Source organism: Phaseolus vulgaris, chromosome 7 (genome assembly GCF_000499845.2).
Source record: "Phaseolus vulgaris cultivar G19833 chromosome 7, P. vulgaris v2.0, whole genome shotgun sequence".
In the NCBI taxonomy this organism is placed as follows: Eukaryota; Viridiplantae; Streptophyta; class Magnoliopsida; order Fabales; family Fabaceae; genus Phaseolus; species Phaseolus vulgaris.
In genome coordinates, this window is record NC_023753.2 from 36,166,073 (window position 1) to 36,185,811 (window position 19,739).

The 19,739-nt window shown below is 25.7% G+C and overlaps 1 protein-coding gene across 3 annotated transcripts; it reads left to right on the forward strand.

Annotated features, from left to right (window-relative positions):
* Window positions 1–13,304: 13,304 nt before the first annotated feature.
* Window positions 13,305–19,616, forward strand: LOC137830420 (protein PAM71-homolog, chloroplastic). Of its 3 annotated transcripts, none has more exons than XM_068637744.1 (10): window positions 13,305–13,626; window positions 14,180–14,342; window positions 15,255–15,435; window positions 16,013–16,060; window positions 16,586–16,682; window positions 18,160–18,323; window positions 18,518–18,583; window positions 18,856–18,906; window positions 19,011–19,115; window positions 19,195–19,616. In XM_068637744.1, the coding sequence occupies exons 1-10, from the start codon at window positions 13,506–13,508 to the stop codon at window positions 19,258–19,260; spliced, it is 1,062 nt and encodes a 353-aa protein (XP_068493845.1). In that variant the 5' UTR covers window positions 13,305–13,505; the 3' UTR covers window positions 19,261–19,616. The 3 variants fall into 3 exon arrangements, 2 of the variants coding, with proteins under 2 accessions (XP_068493845.1, XP_068493843.1); XM_068637742.1 differs by having other exon boundaries at window positions 13,321–13,626; window positions 14,174–14,342; XR_011084214.1 differs by having other exon boundaries at window positions 13,339–13,626; window positions 14,174–14,342; window positions 18,518–18,769.
* Window positions 19,617–19,739: the final 123 nt, after the last annotated feature.

Sequence of the window (19,739 nt, forward strand, 5' to 3'; positions counted from 1 at the left end):
AATTCAAATTGAACATATTTAATACTTATTTTCATAATAATTTAATATAATTGAATACTTATGAGTATTAATGTGTAAGTTTTAAATATTAATTAAAAAATAAAATTTACTTGATTTTCTTTAATTTCCATTACAGGAAAATCATTAAATAGAAATCAATTTTAGAGTAAAAAAATAATTAGTTACTTGATTTAATTAGATATTATTCTAGAGACTAAAATAATTTATTGGTATATAAAGTAGTTCTTATTATTTATAAACTACTCTTTAAATTGATATCTAACTAATTACTGAGATTTTAACTACCAATTAATTTAGATTCTAAAGTTGGTAGTTAAAACCTTGGTAATTAATTATATAATAATTTAAAAACTAATTTATAATTTATATTAATAATAAAAATTATTTTAGATACTAATAATTTTTGTAATCTCTAAAATAATATATATTTTAATTAATATAATAACTAATTATTATTTTTTCTTAAATTAATTATTATTTAATAATTTGTTATTGTTTATAAAAGTCAATGTATCTTTTAAATGTTAAATGCATCTTTTATGTTATCATTGACGAAATATGTTAATTTAGGGGGATTATTAATGTGTAGCTTTTAACTATTAATTGAAAAATTAAAATTTATATGACTTTTATTAGTTATTAATTTTGTAAAATTCTGTGTATCATTTTAAAGATTCAATGTATCTTTTTAGGATATAGTAATTAGTGAAGAGTTACGCGTCATTATATAAAACAAGTTTATATATGAATTATCAATTAATGTGTAATATTTAAATATTAATTAGAAAATAAAAATTAACATGACTTTCATTGATTTTGTGCAATTCAATATATCCTTTAAAAACTAATTATTAATGTACAAAGAAATTTTTTCACTTTAATATTTATAAATAGAAAATTAATTCTTAATGATTAAAGTGATGAAATTTGTTTAACAGACCTGCATTAATAATGTTATTTAAAATAACCAATAATATATAAGGAAAGAAAGTATGAACCAATTTAAAATATTATAATTATTTTTGTTCTTGGTTTTGTGTATATCAAGTTATAAAAATAGGAAAATAAATTCTCAATTTAATCTCACCCTAACCATATTCCTAACTTTTATTTATTTTTCGTTGGTTGTAGAAAAAGAGTGAGGAGAGAAAGTGTTTTCCAGGCATGTTTTTAACACACTACTGAATAACACTTATTACGAATATTATAAATAATACTTATTATACTAATTTTTAATTGAAAAATAAAAGTTTATATGACTTTTTAATTAATTTTTGTAAAACTCAATTTATCCTTTTAAAGATTGAATGTGTATTTTTTTAGGATGTTATCATTAATGAAGTTTTCCGTGCATTATATAAAATAAGTTTATTTATGAACTATAAGTGTAATATTTAAATATTAAATAAAAATTAAAAATTTACAGGAGTTTCATTAATTTTGTAAAAGTCAATATATCTTTTTTATAACTAATTAATTCTCTGCAAATGAAAACTTTCATTTTATTATTTATAAACACTACAAGAAAATCATAAAATAAAAATTAATTTAAAAGTAAAAATAATTACTTGCTACAGTGACTTTTCTAAATAGTTTTTATTATTGTTAAATAACTTCTTAATTGATATCTAATTAACTACCAATGTTTTAACTACCATTTATTTAGATTCTAAATTTGATAGCAAAAACTTTGGTAGCTAATTAGATACCAATTTGATAGCAAAATTCTTAAGTAATGTAATTTCATTGTTAATTTATTATTAGTTAAAATTAGAGTATATTTAATATATATATAGAGAGTTTAGTTGTAATCAAGGTTATACGTTCGTGTTTAGATATTATTCAAGGAAAGGAATACATTGTTTTGTTGCAACCAGATCTAGTAAGATCTAAACTAAGAGAGTTGTTGAACATCTTAGGAGCAACAACACAATATCCCTGCGCATTTCCCTCCCACGTAACCTATGAACTTGCAATGAGCATCACAATCAGGAAATTGACCACATGTTCCATGACAAGTCGGTGGTACATGTTGACTCTTCACACCTACATTATGTATTGTTCAAAATTAAAATTAGGAACAATTCACCAAAACCAAAACTCAAAGATAAAACACACACAGATGTTTCACAAATATGTTATAAAATATAATTTATACATACTAGATGAAATCACAACAACAATTGTTGCTATAAGGAGAACTTTGAACAAAATCATCTAGATTTGTGAATAACCAGACATTCTTACAATTTTTGTGGTTTTTGTTCAATATACTTTATATGATCTATCTATATCTAGCCATGTACACTTGCCTTTAATTGAATACTTATGAGTATTAATGTGTAGGTTTTAAAAATTAATTAAATTTTTTTTACATGATTTTCTTTAATTTCCATTACAGAAAAATCATTAAATAGAAATCAATTTTAGAGAAAAATAATAATTAGTTACTTGATTAAATTATATATTATTTTAGAGACTAAAATAATTTATTGGTAGATAAAGTAGTTTTTATTATTTATAAACTACTCTTTAAATTGATATCTAACTAATTACCAAGATTTTAGCTACCAATTAATTTAGATTCTAAAGTTGGTAGCTAAAACCTGGTTAATTAATTAAATAGTAATTTAAAAACTAATTTATGATTTTTTTTAATAATAAAAATTATTTTAGAAACTAATAATTTTTTAATCTTTAAAATAATATATATGTTAGTCAATATAATAAGTAATTATTATTTTTTTCTTAAATTAATTATTATTTAATAATTTTTTTATTGTTTATAAAAGTTAATGTATCTTTTATGATATCATTGACGAAATGTGTTAATTCAGGGAGATTATTAATGTGTAGCTTTTAACTATTAATTGAAAAATAAAAATTTATATGACTTTTATTAGTTATTAATTTTTTAAAATTCTGTGTATCATTTTAAAGATTCAATGTATCTGTTTAGGATAATGTAATTAATGAAGAGTTACGCGTCATTATATAAAATAAGTTTATATATGAATTATCAATTAATGTGTAATATTTAAATATTAAATAGAAAATAAAAATTTACATGACTTTCATTGATTTTGTACAATTCAATATATCCTTTAAAAACTAATTATTAATGTACAAAGAAAAATTTTCATTTTAATATTTATAAATAGAAAATTAATTCTTGATGATTAAAGTGATGAAATTTGTTTAATAGAACTACGTTATAATGTTGATATTTAAAATAACCAATATTTTATAAGGAAAAAAAAAGAGTATGAACCAATTTAAAATATTATAACTGTTTCGGTTATTGGTTTTTTGTATATAAATTAAAAATAGGAAAATAAATTATCAATTTAATCAAACCCTAACCATATTCCTAAGTTGTTTTTTTTTTTTAAAAAAAAAGAGTGAAGAGAGAAAGTGTTTTACAAGCATGTCTTTAACATTACTGAATAACACTTATTATGAATATTATAAATAACATTTATTATACTAATTTTTAATATTATAATACTCAAAATTGAAAACTCTTTAAATAAAAAATAATAGTACAATGAAATGGAGTTTAATGAGAGTTAGAATTAAAAAAATCATATAATAAAAACATGTTTTACTATGTTTATAAATGTTATAATTTATTTATTTTTTCACTATATATTGTTATTGTATTTATTATATTTTATTAATGTATTATACTTAATATTATTATAAGGGAATGATTTGTAAATTTATAATTTAGGTATAATTACCTTATTCGTCCTTACATTTAGGGTCAATATTCAATTTAGTATAGTGGTTTTTAAAAGAATAAATTTGGTTGCTATGTTTTTAAAATGTATCCAAATTGATCATTTTTGTTATATACTTATGTGGCAGAGAGATGTGCTTATGTGGAGGACACGATGTATTTAAAGTCATTTGTATTTAAATTTGCTACCTATGAGCGACTAATATTTTAAATATCAAATTAGAAATTATTTTATAAATTTTTATTAATAATAGAAACTATTTTAGATATCAATAAAAAATTTATTTTATAAAATTATCTCTAATTTAATTAAATAGTAACTAATTATTTTAGTTTTAAAAAATAATTTCTATTTAATATTTTTTTTTAGTGTATATAGGTTATGACACTTAGATCCTTTGTGGTGTTTTTTTTTTTAATACTTTTATGATATATTTGTTTTTTGACATGTATTTATATATAAAATATAATATACATATACTTTCGTTTGAAATACACCTATTATCTTTTATCTTTTGTGTTTTTTCTATTTGTCTCCTTTTATCACATTATATATATATAATTTAAATTTTATTTTCATAATAGTTGTTAAAACTGTATATAACTTAATAATTATATTTAATAAAAAAACAAATCATTAATATTTTTTGAGTGTTGTACTTAGTAAAAATTTATGTGTAATTATATAAAATAAGTTCAAAAATAATTATTGATGTTAAATAACATTTTGATTTCAATATTTGCAAATCTAAGGTTTGTTTTTTATGACTCAAGGGATGCACTTTGTTCCAATCTTCTATCTTCTGTAATACTTGATGGATTAATCATTTTATACTTTAATAAAAATTTAATTTATCAAGGATAAATCTTTTTGACCTAATAACAAATGGATGCAATAATTTCATGAAGTTCTATTGATAAAGTAAAAATAATCATATAAAAATTTTATCTATTATATTGAAATATCGTGTAAAAGTAATAAATTAAATTTGTATACATACTTCAAATTAAAAACAACAACGTAAACAACAAACTAACAAAAAAGTAGAGATTAAACATCGAGCGGATAAAAAAAATGTTGGATCAAATAAGTTTTTGAATAATTTGAAAGTTAAAAGTTACCCTAGGAAATAAGTTTTTCTTTTTTATCTATTTTTAACAAACAAAACTAAATTTTAGTCAAATATTCAAGACAAAATTCAACATACTACTTAAACAAACATCATAATATTACATTAAATTAACAGAGTTTAATAAAAGAAATATTATAATTCTTAAGTAATGTAATTTTATTGTTAATATATTATTAGATAAAATAAGAGTATATTTAATATATATATAGAGAGAAAAAAAAAGAAGACATAGAGAGAGTTTAGTAAACGTTGTGTTTAAATATTATTGAAGGAATATATTGTTTAGTTGCAAGCAGATCTCAGGAGCAACAACACAATGTGCCTATGCATTTTCCTCCTCCAATGTAACCTAAGACCTTGCAGCGAGCAGCACAGTCACCAAATTCATTACATGTTTCGTGACAGAACGGTGGATGACGTTGACTCCTCACACCTACATTATGGATTTTCAAAACTAAAGTTACCAACAATTCACCAAAACCAAAACTCAAAGACACACAAGTTTCACAAATATATGTTCTAAAATATAATAATAATAATAATAATAATAATAATTTTTATATACCAGATGAAATGACAAGAACAATTGTTGCTGCAACTTTGAACAAAATCATCCACATTACTGAATAACCAGACATTCTTACAAATTCTCTGTTTTTTCCTTAGTATACTTTATATCTTCTATCAATATACATTCACCTTTATATACATGCGAATTCAAATTCAACATATCTAATACTCAACTTTAAACTTTAATTTCCTAATAATTTAATATAATTGAATATTTATGAGTATTAATGTGTAAATTTTGAATATTAATTAAAAAATAAATTTTACATGATTTTCTTTAATTTTTATTCAAAATCATTAAATAGAAATCAATTTTAGAAGAAAAAAAAATTAGTTATTTGATTAAATTAGATATTATTTTAGAAACTAAAAGAATTTATTAGTATATAAAGTAGTTTTTTATTAGTTATAAATTACTCTTTAAATTGATATCTAACTAATTATTAAGATTTTAGTTACTAATTAATTTAGATCCTAAAATTAGTAACTAAAATATTAATAATTAATTATATACCAATTTAAAAATTAATGTATAAATTTTATTAATAATAAAAAATATTTTGGATATTAATAAATTTTTAAAACAATATATATTTTAGTCAATATAGTAATTAATTATTTTTTATTTTTAAAATTATTATTTAATAATTTTGTTATTGTTTACAAAAGTCTATGTATCTTTTAAATGTTAAATGTATTTTAAATATTAAATGTATTTTAAATATTAAATGTATCTTTTATGTCTGGCTGGAATGTAACTCTGTCTTGGTTTGTGCTGCGTTTACTGTTAGGACCAATGTTCCTTAGATGCTTCGTAATCGATGAAATACTTATCTTAATTACTGTTAACAGGTGTAGGGTTACTCATATTTTTTGTGAAGGTATGTATATGCTGATAAGTTGACTAATTTAAGATTTATTCATAGAGAATCCTTTATTTGGTATAATAGACTTCCATCTAGTCTGTTTTTTTTAGAATTCTTTATTAATAGGTATAGTATACTTATGTATCGTTTTTGTTAACATATGAGTTTTGGTCTAGTCCCCCCATATTTTTGTATTTTTTTTAATAATATTTTTTATGTGATGATAAATGATTGTTGTTACCTGAGGTGTCAACCTAGTTGAGATGTCAAGTAACATAGTGATGCCTAACATGAAAGTTTTTTATAAAAAAAAATGTATCTTTTATGTTGTCATTGAAGAAATATGTTGATTCACGAATTATTGATGTGTAGCTTTTAAATATTAATTAAAAAATAAAAATTTATATGACTTTTATTAATTATTAATTTTGTAAAATTCAGCGTATATTCAATGTATATTTTTAGGATATTGTCATTAATGAAGAGTTACGGGTCATTATATAAAATAAGTTTATATATGAATTATTAATGTGTGATATTTAAATATTAATTAGAAAATAAAATTTACATGACTTTCATTGATTTTGTAAAATTCAATATATCCTTTAAAAACTAATTAATGCTGAAAATTTTCATTTTAATATTTATAAATATGAAATTAAAGATTAAAGAGATGAACTTTGTTTCTAACCCACGAGTTTATAATGTTGATATTTTAAAATTACCAATAATATACAACGAAAAGAAAAGAAGTATGAATCAATTTATTATTGTATAAGTTTAGTTTAAAGTATTTGTTCTGGTACGTTCATTATAGTCCCATATCGCTCACTAGTTAAGGTGAAAGACAGGTTAAATACATTATTCATTTAACACTGAAAGAAGTTTTTTAAGGACAAAACTGTTATAAGTTTAAATTTGATTAAGAAAAATCAATTATAAATTTTGCTATTATCTTAATGTAGATAATTTGAACGTATGTCTAACTTGATCACAAAATTAATTATTTTTGTAGGAATTGTATTTGTTTGAGAATATTTGGAATGTTTTAAACTTTAAATTGAATAGTTATATGTTTATGAAATTTGAGATATTTGAGTTAAATGTTTTTGTGTTTGCAATATAATTTAATATTTTTTATATTCAATTAGTGGTGTACTTATGATTCATTTGTTGGATTATTGAAAGTGAATAATATGACAATAAAAAAAATAGTTTGAATGGACGTAGTTAAAGCAAGACATGTTGTATGTTTAGTAATTAAAGAGGTATTGTACTTTGGTCAAATTGGTTTAGGGTTTAGGGTCAAATTGGTTCAAGATGATGTTATTTTCAGGGACACATTACTCTATTTTATTTATTAAAATGAAAGTAGACGCACTTTGTTCCAATCTTCTATCATACTTGATGGATTAATTATTTTACGGTATAAATTAAATTAGTCAAATCATTTTATAAGTTATTTTATCAACTATAAATCTTTTTGACCTAATAACAAATGTTGGATTCAATAATTTCATGAAGTTCTATTGATGTCTTTTACATAGAGATTTAGTTTGGTGTAAACATTTTTTTGACTGGGAGAAACCTATGGTGGATTAGTTGTGTCAGGCTTTACTTGAGGTTATGATGGATTTGGGAGAGGGCGATAGGTGGATTTGGAAGGTAGGGGGTCTTCGGACTTTACCAGTCAACTCTGCATATTCTCTTGTTAGGAGGGATTGTGAGGCAGATTTCTCTCCGGTTGTCAGTAAGTTATGGAGTTGTTGGAGGGTGTTGGAGAATAAGATTGCTACTGGGGTTAATTTGGAAAGGCAAGGGGTGTTGGTTGAAAGTTCTTTGTGTGCTTTGTTTCCCTTTTCCAGTTGGTGTTTGGAACCTTTGGAATGTATGAGAATGGTTGTTTGTTGTAGTTTAGGTTTTCTAGTACGGTTAGTGCTTTTGTTTGTTAGTTTGGTAGCTTTAGTTAGATGTTGGTTATTGTATCTTTTGTATAAGGGTTGAATTACCCTTGAAGGGATACAAAAATATTGGATCAAATAAGTTTTTAATTAAAATTGAAAGTTAAAAGTTACCATTAGTAAATAAGTTTATTTTTTATTTCTATTTTTAACAATAACAACAATAATGACAGCAAAAATAAATTTTAGTAAAATATTTAAGACAAAATTCAACATACTGTTTTAAACAAACATCATAATTTAGTACGAATAACCAAATCTTATTTGTTTAATAAAAGAAATTAAATTTTTTGAGTGAATTATAATTCTTAAGTAATGTAATTTGATTGTTAGTTTATTACTAGTTAAAATAAGAGTATATTTAATATATATATATATATATATATAATTTAGTTGTAATCAAGGTTATAAACGTCATGTTTAGATATTATTGAAGGAATACATTGTTTGGTCGCAACCAGATCTAGTAAGATCTAAATTAAGAGAATCGTTAAACATCTTAGGAGCAACAACACAATGTCCCTGCGCATTTCCCTCCCACGTAACCTATGAACTTGCAGTGAGCATCACAATCAGGAAATTGACCACATGTTCCATGACAAGTCGGCGATACATGTTGACTCCTCACACCTACATTATGGATTGTTCAAAACTAAAATTAGGAACAATTCACTAAAACCAAAACTCAAAGATAAAACACACACATGTTTCACAAATATATGTTCTAAAATATAATTTATACATACCAGATGAAATCACAACAACAATTGTTGCTATAAGGAGAACTTTGAACAAAATCATCCAGATTTGTGAATAACCAGACATTCTTACCATTTTTGTGGTTTTTGCTCAATATACTTTATATGATCTATCTATATCTAGCCATGTACACATGTCTTTATATACATGTGAATTCAAATTGAACATATTTAATACTTATTTCCATAATAATTTAATATAATTGAATACTTATGAGTATTAATGTATAGGTTTTAAATATTAATTAAAAAATAAAATTTACATGGTTTTCTTTAATTTCTATTACAGAAAAATCATTAAATAGAAATCAATTTTAAAGGAAAAAAAAAACAATTAGTTACTTGATGAAATTAGATATTATTTTAGAGACTAATTTAATGGTAGATAAAGTAATTTTTATTATTTATAAACTACTCTTTAAATTGATATCTAACTAATTATCAAGATTTTAGCTACCAATTAATTTAGATTCTAAAGTTGGTAGTTAAAACCTTGTTAATTAATTATATAGTAATTTAAAAACTAATTTATAATTTTTATTAATAATAAAAATTATTTTAGATACTAATAATTTTGTAATCTCTAAAATAATATATATTTTAGTCAATATAATAACTAATTATTATTATTTTCTTAAATTAATTATTATTTAATAATTTTTTTATTGTTTATAAAAGTCAATGTATCTTTTATGTTATCATTGAGTAAATATGTTAATTCGGGGTTATTAATGTGTAGCTTTTAAATATTAATTGAAAAATATAAATTTATATGACTTTTATTAGTTATTAATTTTGTAAAATTATGACTTTCATTAGTTATTAATTTTGTAAAATTATGTGAATCATTTTAAAGATTCAATGTATTTTTTAAGGATATTCTCATTAATGAAGAGTTACGCGTCATTATGTAAAAGAAATTTATATATGAACTATTAAGGTGTGATATTTAAATATTAATTAGAAAATAAAAAATTACATGACTTTAATTAATTTTGTACAATTCAATATATCCTTTAAAAACTCATTATTGGCGTGCAAATGAAAACTTTCATTTCAAATTTTATAAATACGAAATTGACTCTTGCTGATAATATCAATTTAAAGTATTGTATAATTGTATAAGCTTAAATTTTAAATTTAATTAAGAGAAGACAATTATAAATTTTTACACTATCTTATTGTAGATAATTTAGATGTAAGTGTGAGTGGTCACAATATTAATTTTATTTTTCTGGAGGAATTTTTTTTGAAGATATTTAAAGTGCTTTCAACTTTGAGATGAATAATTATGTATTTATGAAATTTGAGATATTTAAGATATTTTTCTAAATTTTGAACGAGAGTGATTTCTAAATTTGGAAAATATATTTTAAGATATTTTTAAATGTTAAAAATTATTTATCTTTCATTATATTAAAACATATAATGTTATGGTTATGATATGTGTATTTGTAAACATAGTTAGTTTATTAAGGAAATACTATTTTTTATTTATTTTATCTTATAAGTTAGTAGGATGTTACAATTAATATTTAACACATATATTAGTTTAATTGTGATTTTGGAGTTGTTGAATAGGAATTCATTATTTAATTTTTTTAAAATTATCTTTTGATTGAATATTTTAATACTAATAAGACTATAAGTGTTTTGTTAATTTGATATAAAAAAACTTGAAAGAAACAGTTTCATAGTTCTTCACTTTTTTTTTCTAATGTTACTATCGTCCCTAAATGATACCATCTTAACCATTAAATATATAAAAATAACTAAAGTAATATACATTTAGTGATTTAAAAGATTTAATTATAATTCCAGAGTGTATAAAAAATTGGAAAATAACTCATTAATCAACTTACAATAGAGATTATGATATCATCTTCGACCTAAAACATTATGATAACGAGTTTCTGATTTTTTTTTATTCAGTTTTATTTTATTTCAACTCAATAACTCGTACTTAAATTCTGAATAATATAATTTTAATATTTTGAGCGTGAAATAATGTGTTGAAAGCGATTATTTGTACGATGAAATCCAAACAATATTAAAAGAAAAGTAGAATAAAATAAATGAAATTAATGAGAATGAGTAGGAATGAGTTTTATTTTTTAATGGATGATTATTGAAGAAATACATTGTTTGGTTGGAATGATAAAGAATTATTTGGCATAGTCTTAAGAGCAACAACCCTATTTCTTTGTTGTTCACTAACGATTTAGGAGTTAAAGTTTAGGATTTAAAGTTTTTAATGATTTAAGATTTATGATTTATATTGATGTTTATCATGAAAGTTTTTATAGAAAAAAATTATTGATAAAATTTCATAAAATCGACATATAGGATGAAATTTTCACCCACTAATATATGTAATATATTTTTATAGAAATGTTAAGAAAAAGTAAAATAAAAAAACGTTATTAAAATAAATGTGTTTTAAATTTTAATTTGTACAAGGAAAATAGAACAAGAATTGCAGCAGCAAGGATAAGTTTAAGCAAAATGGTCCAGATATTTTTGTGTATGTATAAGATATGAAACTTTGGATCCTTTGTGCTTTTTGCTTAATATTTTATATAATATCTATCTCCTTCTCTATGTCTCTATATATTTATACTAAGAGTTAGAACCTATTGTAGCCCATAACTTCAAACTTTTTTCTCGTAATATTAATTGGAATAATAAAAGCTTACATGATTTTTAATAATTTTGTAAAAGTCGATACATGAAGACTAATTAATGTTGTGAGAAAAAAAACATTTCAACATTTGAAATATGAAGTTGGCTTCTGAACCGTCCCGGATTTCATCGGACATATACCGATCAAGTTCAAGTTGAATGTATTCTATTTCAGTCTAAACCATGAGAAAGTTAATGACAAAGTAAAATTAATCATGATTTTTGTGACTATTATTATAAACCTCCACATAATTATGTTAGTGTAATAATATTAATTTAGATAAATATATTATGAAAATCAATTTTATTATGCACTTATAATATATCATATTAAAACTTGAAGAAACTAGAATTAAAGATTAAAGTCCATGAAAACTTATAAACACATGACAATTCAGAGGAAGTACTCTCAACTTACTTGAATTTTAACAATATATTTACTATATACACAAGATTTGATGTTCTTATTGATTTGAGCATATTTTCTCCACGTGGAACTCCCTCATTTCGTGAAAGTTGAATATATTCAAAACTCATCTAGATTTCGACCAATCTCGTCTTGACAAAAACAACTTCTAATAAATTATTTAAAATTATTAATGATATATAATGAAAGAAAGTATGAGTCAGATTAAATTATTGGATATTGGATAACACATTATCGTTTAAAGTTTTTGTATATATAAATTGGAAATATAAGAAGAGTATTATTAAGTGTGTCCTTGATGGTGAGACGGTTAATGTAATAATCAACATCTTATTCTTTTATGTCGGTTGTAGAAAAAATCAATATAGAAAATGTTGTACCAACACATCTTTTACTAGTAACTAGATAAAGTTTCCACTTCACCTGCATCTATATGCTGATTTTAAAATTAATATTATGTGATAAAAATAATAACCATTTAAGAAAAGCAATATCGTACTCTTTATTTATAACATGTAAATAGATAAAAAAAATGTAATTATATATAAACCAAATTAAAAAAAAATATATTTTTATTTATATATAAACTTTTAAAAGTCTAACCTGATATAAATTATACACATTACACATAATTTTTATTAAAAAAATAAATTTAACTTAATCTTATAAAATTGAATTTAAAAAATAACATTTATCACTAATATATATAAAATATATATTTATGAAAGGTATGATAAGGATTGTTTAATAAATTTTTACTTAAATAAATTTTAAATTATTAATTCTTATATATTATTAAAAGATAAATTCAAAATTTAATTTAATTTTATAAAATCAAACTTTTTTTCTCACTACATATTAAAATATGAGATCTTTAACATCTTTCAAACCAGATTAAATTTTACCCTAATAAAAACATAAAACCACTAAAAGTAGAATAATGTTTTAGAGGTAGTTAAATAAAGACAAGAAAATATTTACATAGGCTTAAAATATATCTAAAGGGATAATTTATAATATTAAAATATTTATAATCATGAAATGTATAAAAAGTATTTAAAAATGAGCTCAAACATACATTTTCTCAAATTACAATTTTTAATTATAATTAGCAAATAATTTGAAAATAACATTTCCATTCTCTGAAGATGGTAAGAAAAAGGCATGAATGAATGCGTGGCCACTTCATCCATAATTTGGCTCTCCCCCTTTGCATACGTGGCAACCGTCAAGAACTCTTGTTCTAGCACCACCCTTAGCTCAACTTGTTTCCTTCAAAGTTTCTGAGTTTTGCAGAACCCATTCAACCCAAAAATGGAACTGTAGAACCACTTTCACAGAAAACATGAGAGGTTTAGGTCCTCATGCCCCTTTGGTTTCTAGGGGAAAGCCTCCTCCTTCCTTGGTGGTGGTGGATGCGTTGCCTTGCTCTTCCCATTTCACCAGAACCACCATCCTGTACCCATGTAAGTTCTAACCAGCATCTATGCTGTTTTCTTACACCCCATTTCAAAAGTTTTCATTTTTATGAATTATGCTCTCTCAAGTCTTATCCTTTAGTTTTAAATTCACATGCTTTTTTTGGTGGTACTTGTTAAATGGGTTTTCTTTTTGTGACCATGAAAGGAATTTGCTATGGGTCAAGTCGAATTTGGTGGGTCAATTTCAAAATCATCACCCTTTGGGTGTTTGATGAGAAGTTATGTTTTTCCAAGTAATTATGATAACAAATTTAAGATTTTGTCCTGTGGTTTTTACATTTTATGTTGTAGTTTGAAGTGATGTTTCTTTGTCTTCAATTGGTGAGATTAATGCGTAGTTTAAGTAGTTATGGTTGTATTCATATGTTTATCTCTAATTCTAATCCTTGAAGTCTGAATCAAATCTTATGAGTGGATTTTGTGCTCTCTTACATTTATTAGACAACGGTTAGCTGCTTAGAGTTCTTTATGTGGATTATATTGTTTGTACTTATGATTGTTGGCTTAGTGAGTGACATTATGCCTGAATTAGATATAGTAAGACGCAGACAGAAATCAGGGTTGAGCTTTGCCCGTGGCACAGTTCGAGCCCTAGCATCCAATATTAGTGGTGTTCAACCAGGAGATGATGGAAGCCATAATGAGAAAGATGGCCACAATGTCTTTGAAAAGAATGCCATAGAGGACAGTTCTTCTAAAGTGTGAGTTCCACAGTTCCACTTGATTGATTTCATTTGCTATGCAACAATGAAAGGTGGCTCTAGGAACTTATCACAGTGGACTTTTAGTCTTAGCACTTTCAGTGGTGTAATGTTCTTTTGCTTTTCTGATTATATACTTCCTTGAAATCCCTGCTTTTATATGTAAAATTAGGTTGTAAACTTGCCATATCACATGTATATTTATGAAATCGAGGTGTGGGTGGAATTACATGCTTCAGTTCTTCTTATTTCTACACTTGATATTAGAGACTTGTAGTTGAGGTTTTTGATGGACAAGGTTACCAGCCACAATCCTAATTCTTAACCTCAAATCTCAAATTGGCAACATGAGCTTTGGGTCAATAAACCTGGTTCCTCTGCAGCACAATCTTTCTCCTCCCAAATTATTTGTTATCAGTTTGAGCCTAATCAAGCATGGCCATTTCCCGTTAGTTTTGTTCAAACAATCTTAGATGATCCTCTGCTTCATTTGGGATCAAATTAATTTGTTTTTGAGGAAATTGCATTCCTCCATGCAGTAAAACACTTATCATATGCTCATACTGGCTTAGCCCGATGAATCTATTAAAGTGCGAAATATATTTCTTTAGCAGATAAGATTTAAAAGATTTGTACTATAGTAGGTAAAAGTTTGAAGAGAAAATTGACAGTATTCATATCATCATTAATAAAAGATTAGTTATTTAAGCCACACATGTGGTTGCATTCAAAGGGAAACATTCTCCAATTTATTTAGCAGATTGACGTTAGTTTCTGCATCCATTATTTAGTTTTGTTGAGTGAATTAACATGTCAATCAAATCTTTTCGGTTGCTTTTTTAAGTTACTATTATTATGATTGTTCATGGCTCTATGACAATTCTAATGCGCATACATTTTATGGTTTGGCAGTGTGAAACCTCCTCAGATCCCTTATCCTCTCTCTATAGCTTTTGTGCTGTTGGGATGTGCTCTTGTCTTTTCACTAATTGCCTTTGTCAAAGGGGGGCCTTCATCAGTTTTAGCAGCAATTTCAAAGTCAGGATTCACTGCTGCATTTACATTAATATTTGTTTCTGAGATTGGAGACAAGGTAATTAGCTATTATTATTTAGACTCTCTTGATCCTTTTTCTTCACATTAACTTCTCATGGGTGCCACTTAGGCACTTTTTTCTCCAAAAAAAGGGAATTTCTTGTTCTGTAGCTGAGAAATAAAAACTTAATGAGCTACTATATGAATAGTTTTTAAGTTTTTCATATACTTGAATGAGCAGAACTCTTCAATCTGAATGTTCTTAGAAAATATCAGCTTTATTACGAAAATCCTGCAGTGACTAACATTTAACATTTTTTTGTTTTGTTTTTAATCCTGATTGGAGTTTTACGTGTTGAGTTTTGTAATGCTACTAAACCAAAATAACAAAATTTTAATCAATAGATATATTTAGTTTGTCCAAATAGATGTCACTAAATTTTTCCCGCCTCCTACATCAACTTTGTTTAGATTTTTTTATCATTATTACATTGAAATTATTGCATTGCTTTTTACCATATGGATTTCTATAACCATGACAACTACAGGTTTAGTTGTATTATAGTTTTTTATTAAACATTCATTTCCCCTGCATGTATTCATGGACCTAAAGTTGGCATTTATTCTTTTGACAGACATTCTTTATTGCTGCACTCTTGGCAATGCAATTTGAGAAGGGATTGGTGAGTCTTCTGACTTCTTTTTTCAACAATTTCTCCCTCCCCCCTCCCCCGTTTCCCAGCTTTTACTGCAATCCAGTCCATCATTGATGTAATATTATCTAGTTTTCTTTGTTATTGTTTTAATTTTGTTGGCCTGTATACTCCTAAATTTTAGAATTGAAATAATTCTTCTCTTTATGGTTTATTTTCTCTCTGTTCAACAACCTCATCTGTTTCTGTTACATTATTACATGTGTCTTTACTATGTTTTGTTGTAAAAGGCTAGACAAACAATATTACTTAAATACAGGTTTCTTAACTTGTGTAGCAGTCGTCCTTTTCCTTCCTGCGCACACTAATTTGTTTGTCAATTCAGTAGTTTTAATATTAAAATAGCATCTGTTTAATTGATAATCTTGTAGTGTACTCATTTTGGGATTGCCATACATCTCAAAGCTCATAGTTCTAACTAATTGATTTTCATAGCAGTGTAATTTGTATTTTGAAACATCTTATATTTTTACTGAGATTTTATGTATTAACCAGGTCCTATTGGGTTCAATGGGTGCTCTTGGACTCATGTCAATTCTATCTGTTGTTATTGGCCGAATCTTTCAATCGGTGCCTGCTCAGTTTCAGACAAGTAAGTTGTAGCATATGGTATTTCTCGTACTGTTCAGATTTACCATATTTTAGTATGTCTTTATAGTGAAGGAATTTGACTCAACATTTTAGGCAATGCATTCTGTTCTGAAGTACTGTTTTAGTGTAATCTGTTTGATAAACATAGACTAAAGCTTGCTATTGAATTAATATTTTGTATGAAGTGGAGTAAGAAAATTACTATATCTTATATCTTATGCTTTTCTGAAAAATTTCATAACTTTTATAGTTTAATGAGAACTAGTGATTGATTTGTGTCATTATTTTTTTTTTCACAGTATGGCTTGCTTTAACCTCTCCAATTATATCCACATATTTGTCTCTTGTTTTAAATCTGTTTTGATGTACAGCAATCAGTACTACCAACTGTAATTAGCTACCTAAAATTGGGCTTCTCATGGAATGAGCTCCATCTGGTTGTACACACTACACATTGTTTATGGCTTTGGAAGCTCTTTCCAAACTGACATTATGATTCAAGTAGGTAAAGTTCAATTGGTCGAGCAGTGAGTGAGTTGTTGTAAACCCTCTGGTACTCATGTGAAGTACTATGATAAGTAAAAAACTGACATGATGATATATTTTAAAGAAAAAATAATTGCTGCTGATGCAGTACAAAACCATCTTTTTCACTGTTCTTATTTTCAATCAAAATATGATGTAATTGTCCATTTGCATCTACATGGGCAAATAAAAAACCCTCTTGATTGGCCATTGTTAAATTAGAAGCGTTCCCTTGGCACATAATTTAACCAAGTCCACATGCATGCTAACATCTGTCTCCCACTCTCCCTTCACAATTAAGATTAGATGGATCATGTTGGAAATGAAATGATAACAGTAGAAATTATAGCTTTGGAGAACTGTTGAGATGTCCCACATTTTCCAGTAATATGGCCAAAGTATTCCCTATAAGACTTGGCTAATCCTGTGTTCTTGAACTAGCTTTTGAGATTGAGCTTGGCTCAGTTAATTTCTTTCAGAAACATTAGGATTGTATACAGAATTAGCCATTGGGAACATTACCGGGATAGAAAATAATCAATTTTTTTGTTCTTACAAATATAAGTTGGAAGTTGTTTCAAGTATCTGAGATTAGAATGCAAGTTACAATTACCTTCCTCAACATTGATATAAACAGAGCTGTCATGTTGGTCCTTCTGAAGTTCCACTACAAGAGAGCTTGAATTTTATTGATCTGCAATAAGTAGCTTTCGATTTTTTCAGTGTGTCAATCTTCATTATTCACTGCACTTTTACATCAGATAGAAATATCTGAAGTTTGTTTTTCATAATTTTCTTTCATCTTTGTCCTACTTTAATTCAATACTTTTAGTTTCAGGTAATCTCTGTTCTGTAGTATTGAATTCTCTTTTCACCCTGGCAGAGTGTTGATCTAGATCATTTGTTATGGTAGTAAGTAACTGATGTTTCTGCTTTATGTGGTCTACCTACAGCCTTGCCAATCGGAGAATATGCAGCAGTGACCCTTCTTTTGTTTTTCGGCTTAAAATCAATAAAAGAGGCATGGGATCTTCCATCAGATGTGGTTAAGAAGGGTGATAACAGCAGTCCCGAACTTGATGAACTTGCTGAAGCAGAGGAGCTTGTGAAAGAGAAGGTTAGAAACCCTATGCATGGCCAACAGTCCTGGATATTTGTGCACATGTAAACGTTTTGGTTAAGTTTTTATGATGCACAACTCAGTAATATATCCAAGGCCGGCAGCATATGTGGTTACATTATTCTACCTTCATATTGGCAATTCAACTGTCATGTATACCCTTTAACCATGTCTTTCCGAATTACCTTCAGGTATCAAAACGACTTTCAAATCCTCTAGAGATTGTATGGAAGTCATTCAGCCTCGTATTTTTTGCAGTAAGGCTCCTCTTTTTCATACCGATTTTATCAAGGAACAATTTAGCATAAATTTGTGATTGGAAAATCACCACTATAATAAAAAAAAGTGTGTTAGTTAATGCATTGTGAAAATCTTACTGAATCTTGCTTTTGCTCAAAATGTTCCCCCTGATCAATATGCTGAGTCTATGTTGTTGGCACTAGGTACTGATTAATCAACACTTAACTTATATCATGAAGCAATTGTGTTATCCTGCATGAATTTTAATTTAGTTACTGGAATTATGTAGGAATGGGGAGATCGCTCTATGCTTGCAACTATTGCACTAGGAGCTGCTCAGGTGCACTTTTAAATTCTGTGTTGACCCAACACTTTTTACTTTATATATATATATATATATATATATATATATATATGACATGAATAATATGTTATTTGTTTCAGTCTCCTTGGGGTGTGGCAAGTGGAGCCATTGCTGGACACCTACTGGCAACAACTATTGCCATTCTTGGAGGAGCATTCCTTGCTAACTACATTTCTGAAAAACTGGTAAAAGTCATAACTTAATTGAACATTGAATGATTGAATTTGTAATTTAATATCTAATAATGCAATTTACTTTCATCAGGTTGGCTACTTGGGTGGAGGGCTGTTCCTAACTTTTGCTGTGGCCACCTTTTTTGGGGTTTTCTGATTCATTGTTCTCTATCCTCACACCTTTTTTGTATGTAATGTATCATTTATGGACTTAGAAGGAATAAAACATACTCAAAACACAGAAAGATTGGTGAGAGAACAGAGAAAAGCTGATATTTTAACTTTGTTAAATTTCTTTAGCAGACATTAGGGGCAAATTGCTCACATTGTTAGAGAATAAGAAGCATGAAATGTGCCATTAGAGAAACTTGTGCAATTCTTTCTGGAGACTAGCTTTTGTGGGGGTGTGCTGATTTGTTGTATTAATAAAACTATATCACAGATTCAAAGACTATTGAAATTCTTGCTAATGATAAATATCAATGAGAAATGTCATCATGGTTGGATTCTTAATGGGCACCACCTTGGTTGTAAAACACTAAAATTCACAAATTTCACATTCACTTTAATTAGTAATTCCTTCCAATACTATTTAGTTAACCCTGAAATCTTCCAAATTTCTTCTTCTGTTGATTG

What these genes read in the sequence shown, in the direction of transcription:
- LOC137830420 (XM_068637742.1), top strand. Translation starts at nt 13,506, where the DNA reads ATGAGAGGTTTAGGTCCTCATGCCCCTTTGGTTTCTAGGGGAAAGCCT. An exon ending in GAGGACAGTTCTTCTAAAGT is followed by an intron (nt 14,343 to 15,254) that starts GTGAGTTCCACA and finishes ATGGTTTGGCAG; the next exon opens with TGTGAAACCTCCTCAGATCC. An exon ending in ACTACATTTCTGAAAAACTG is followed by an intron (nt 19,116 to 19,194) that starts GTAAAAGTCATA and finishes TACTTTCATCAG; the next exon opens with GTTGGCTACTTGGGTGGAGG.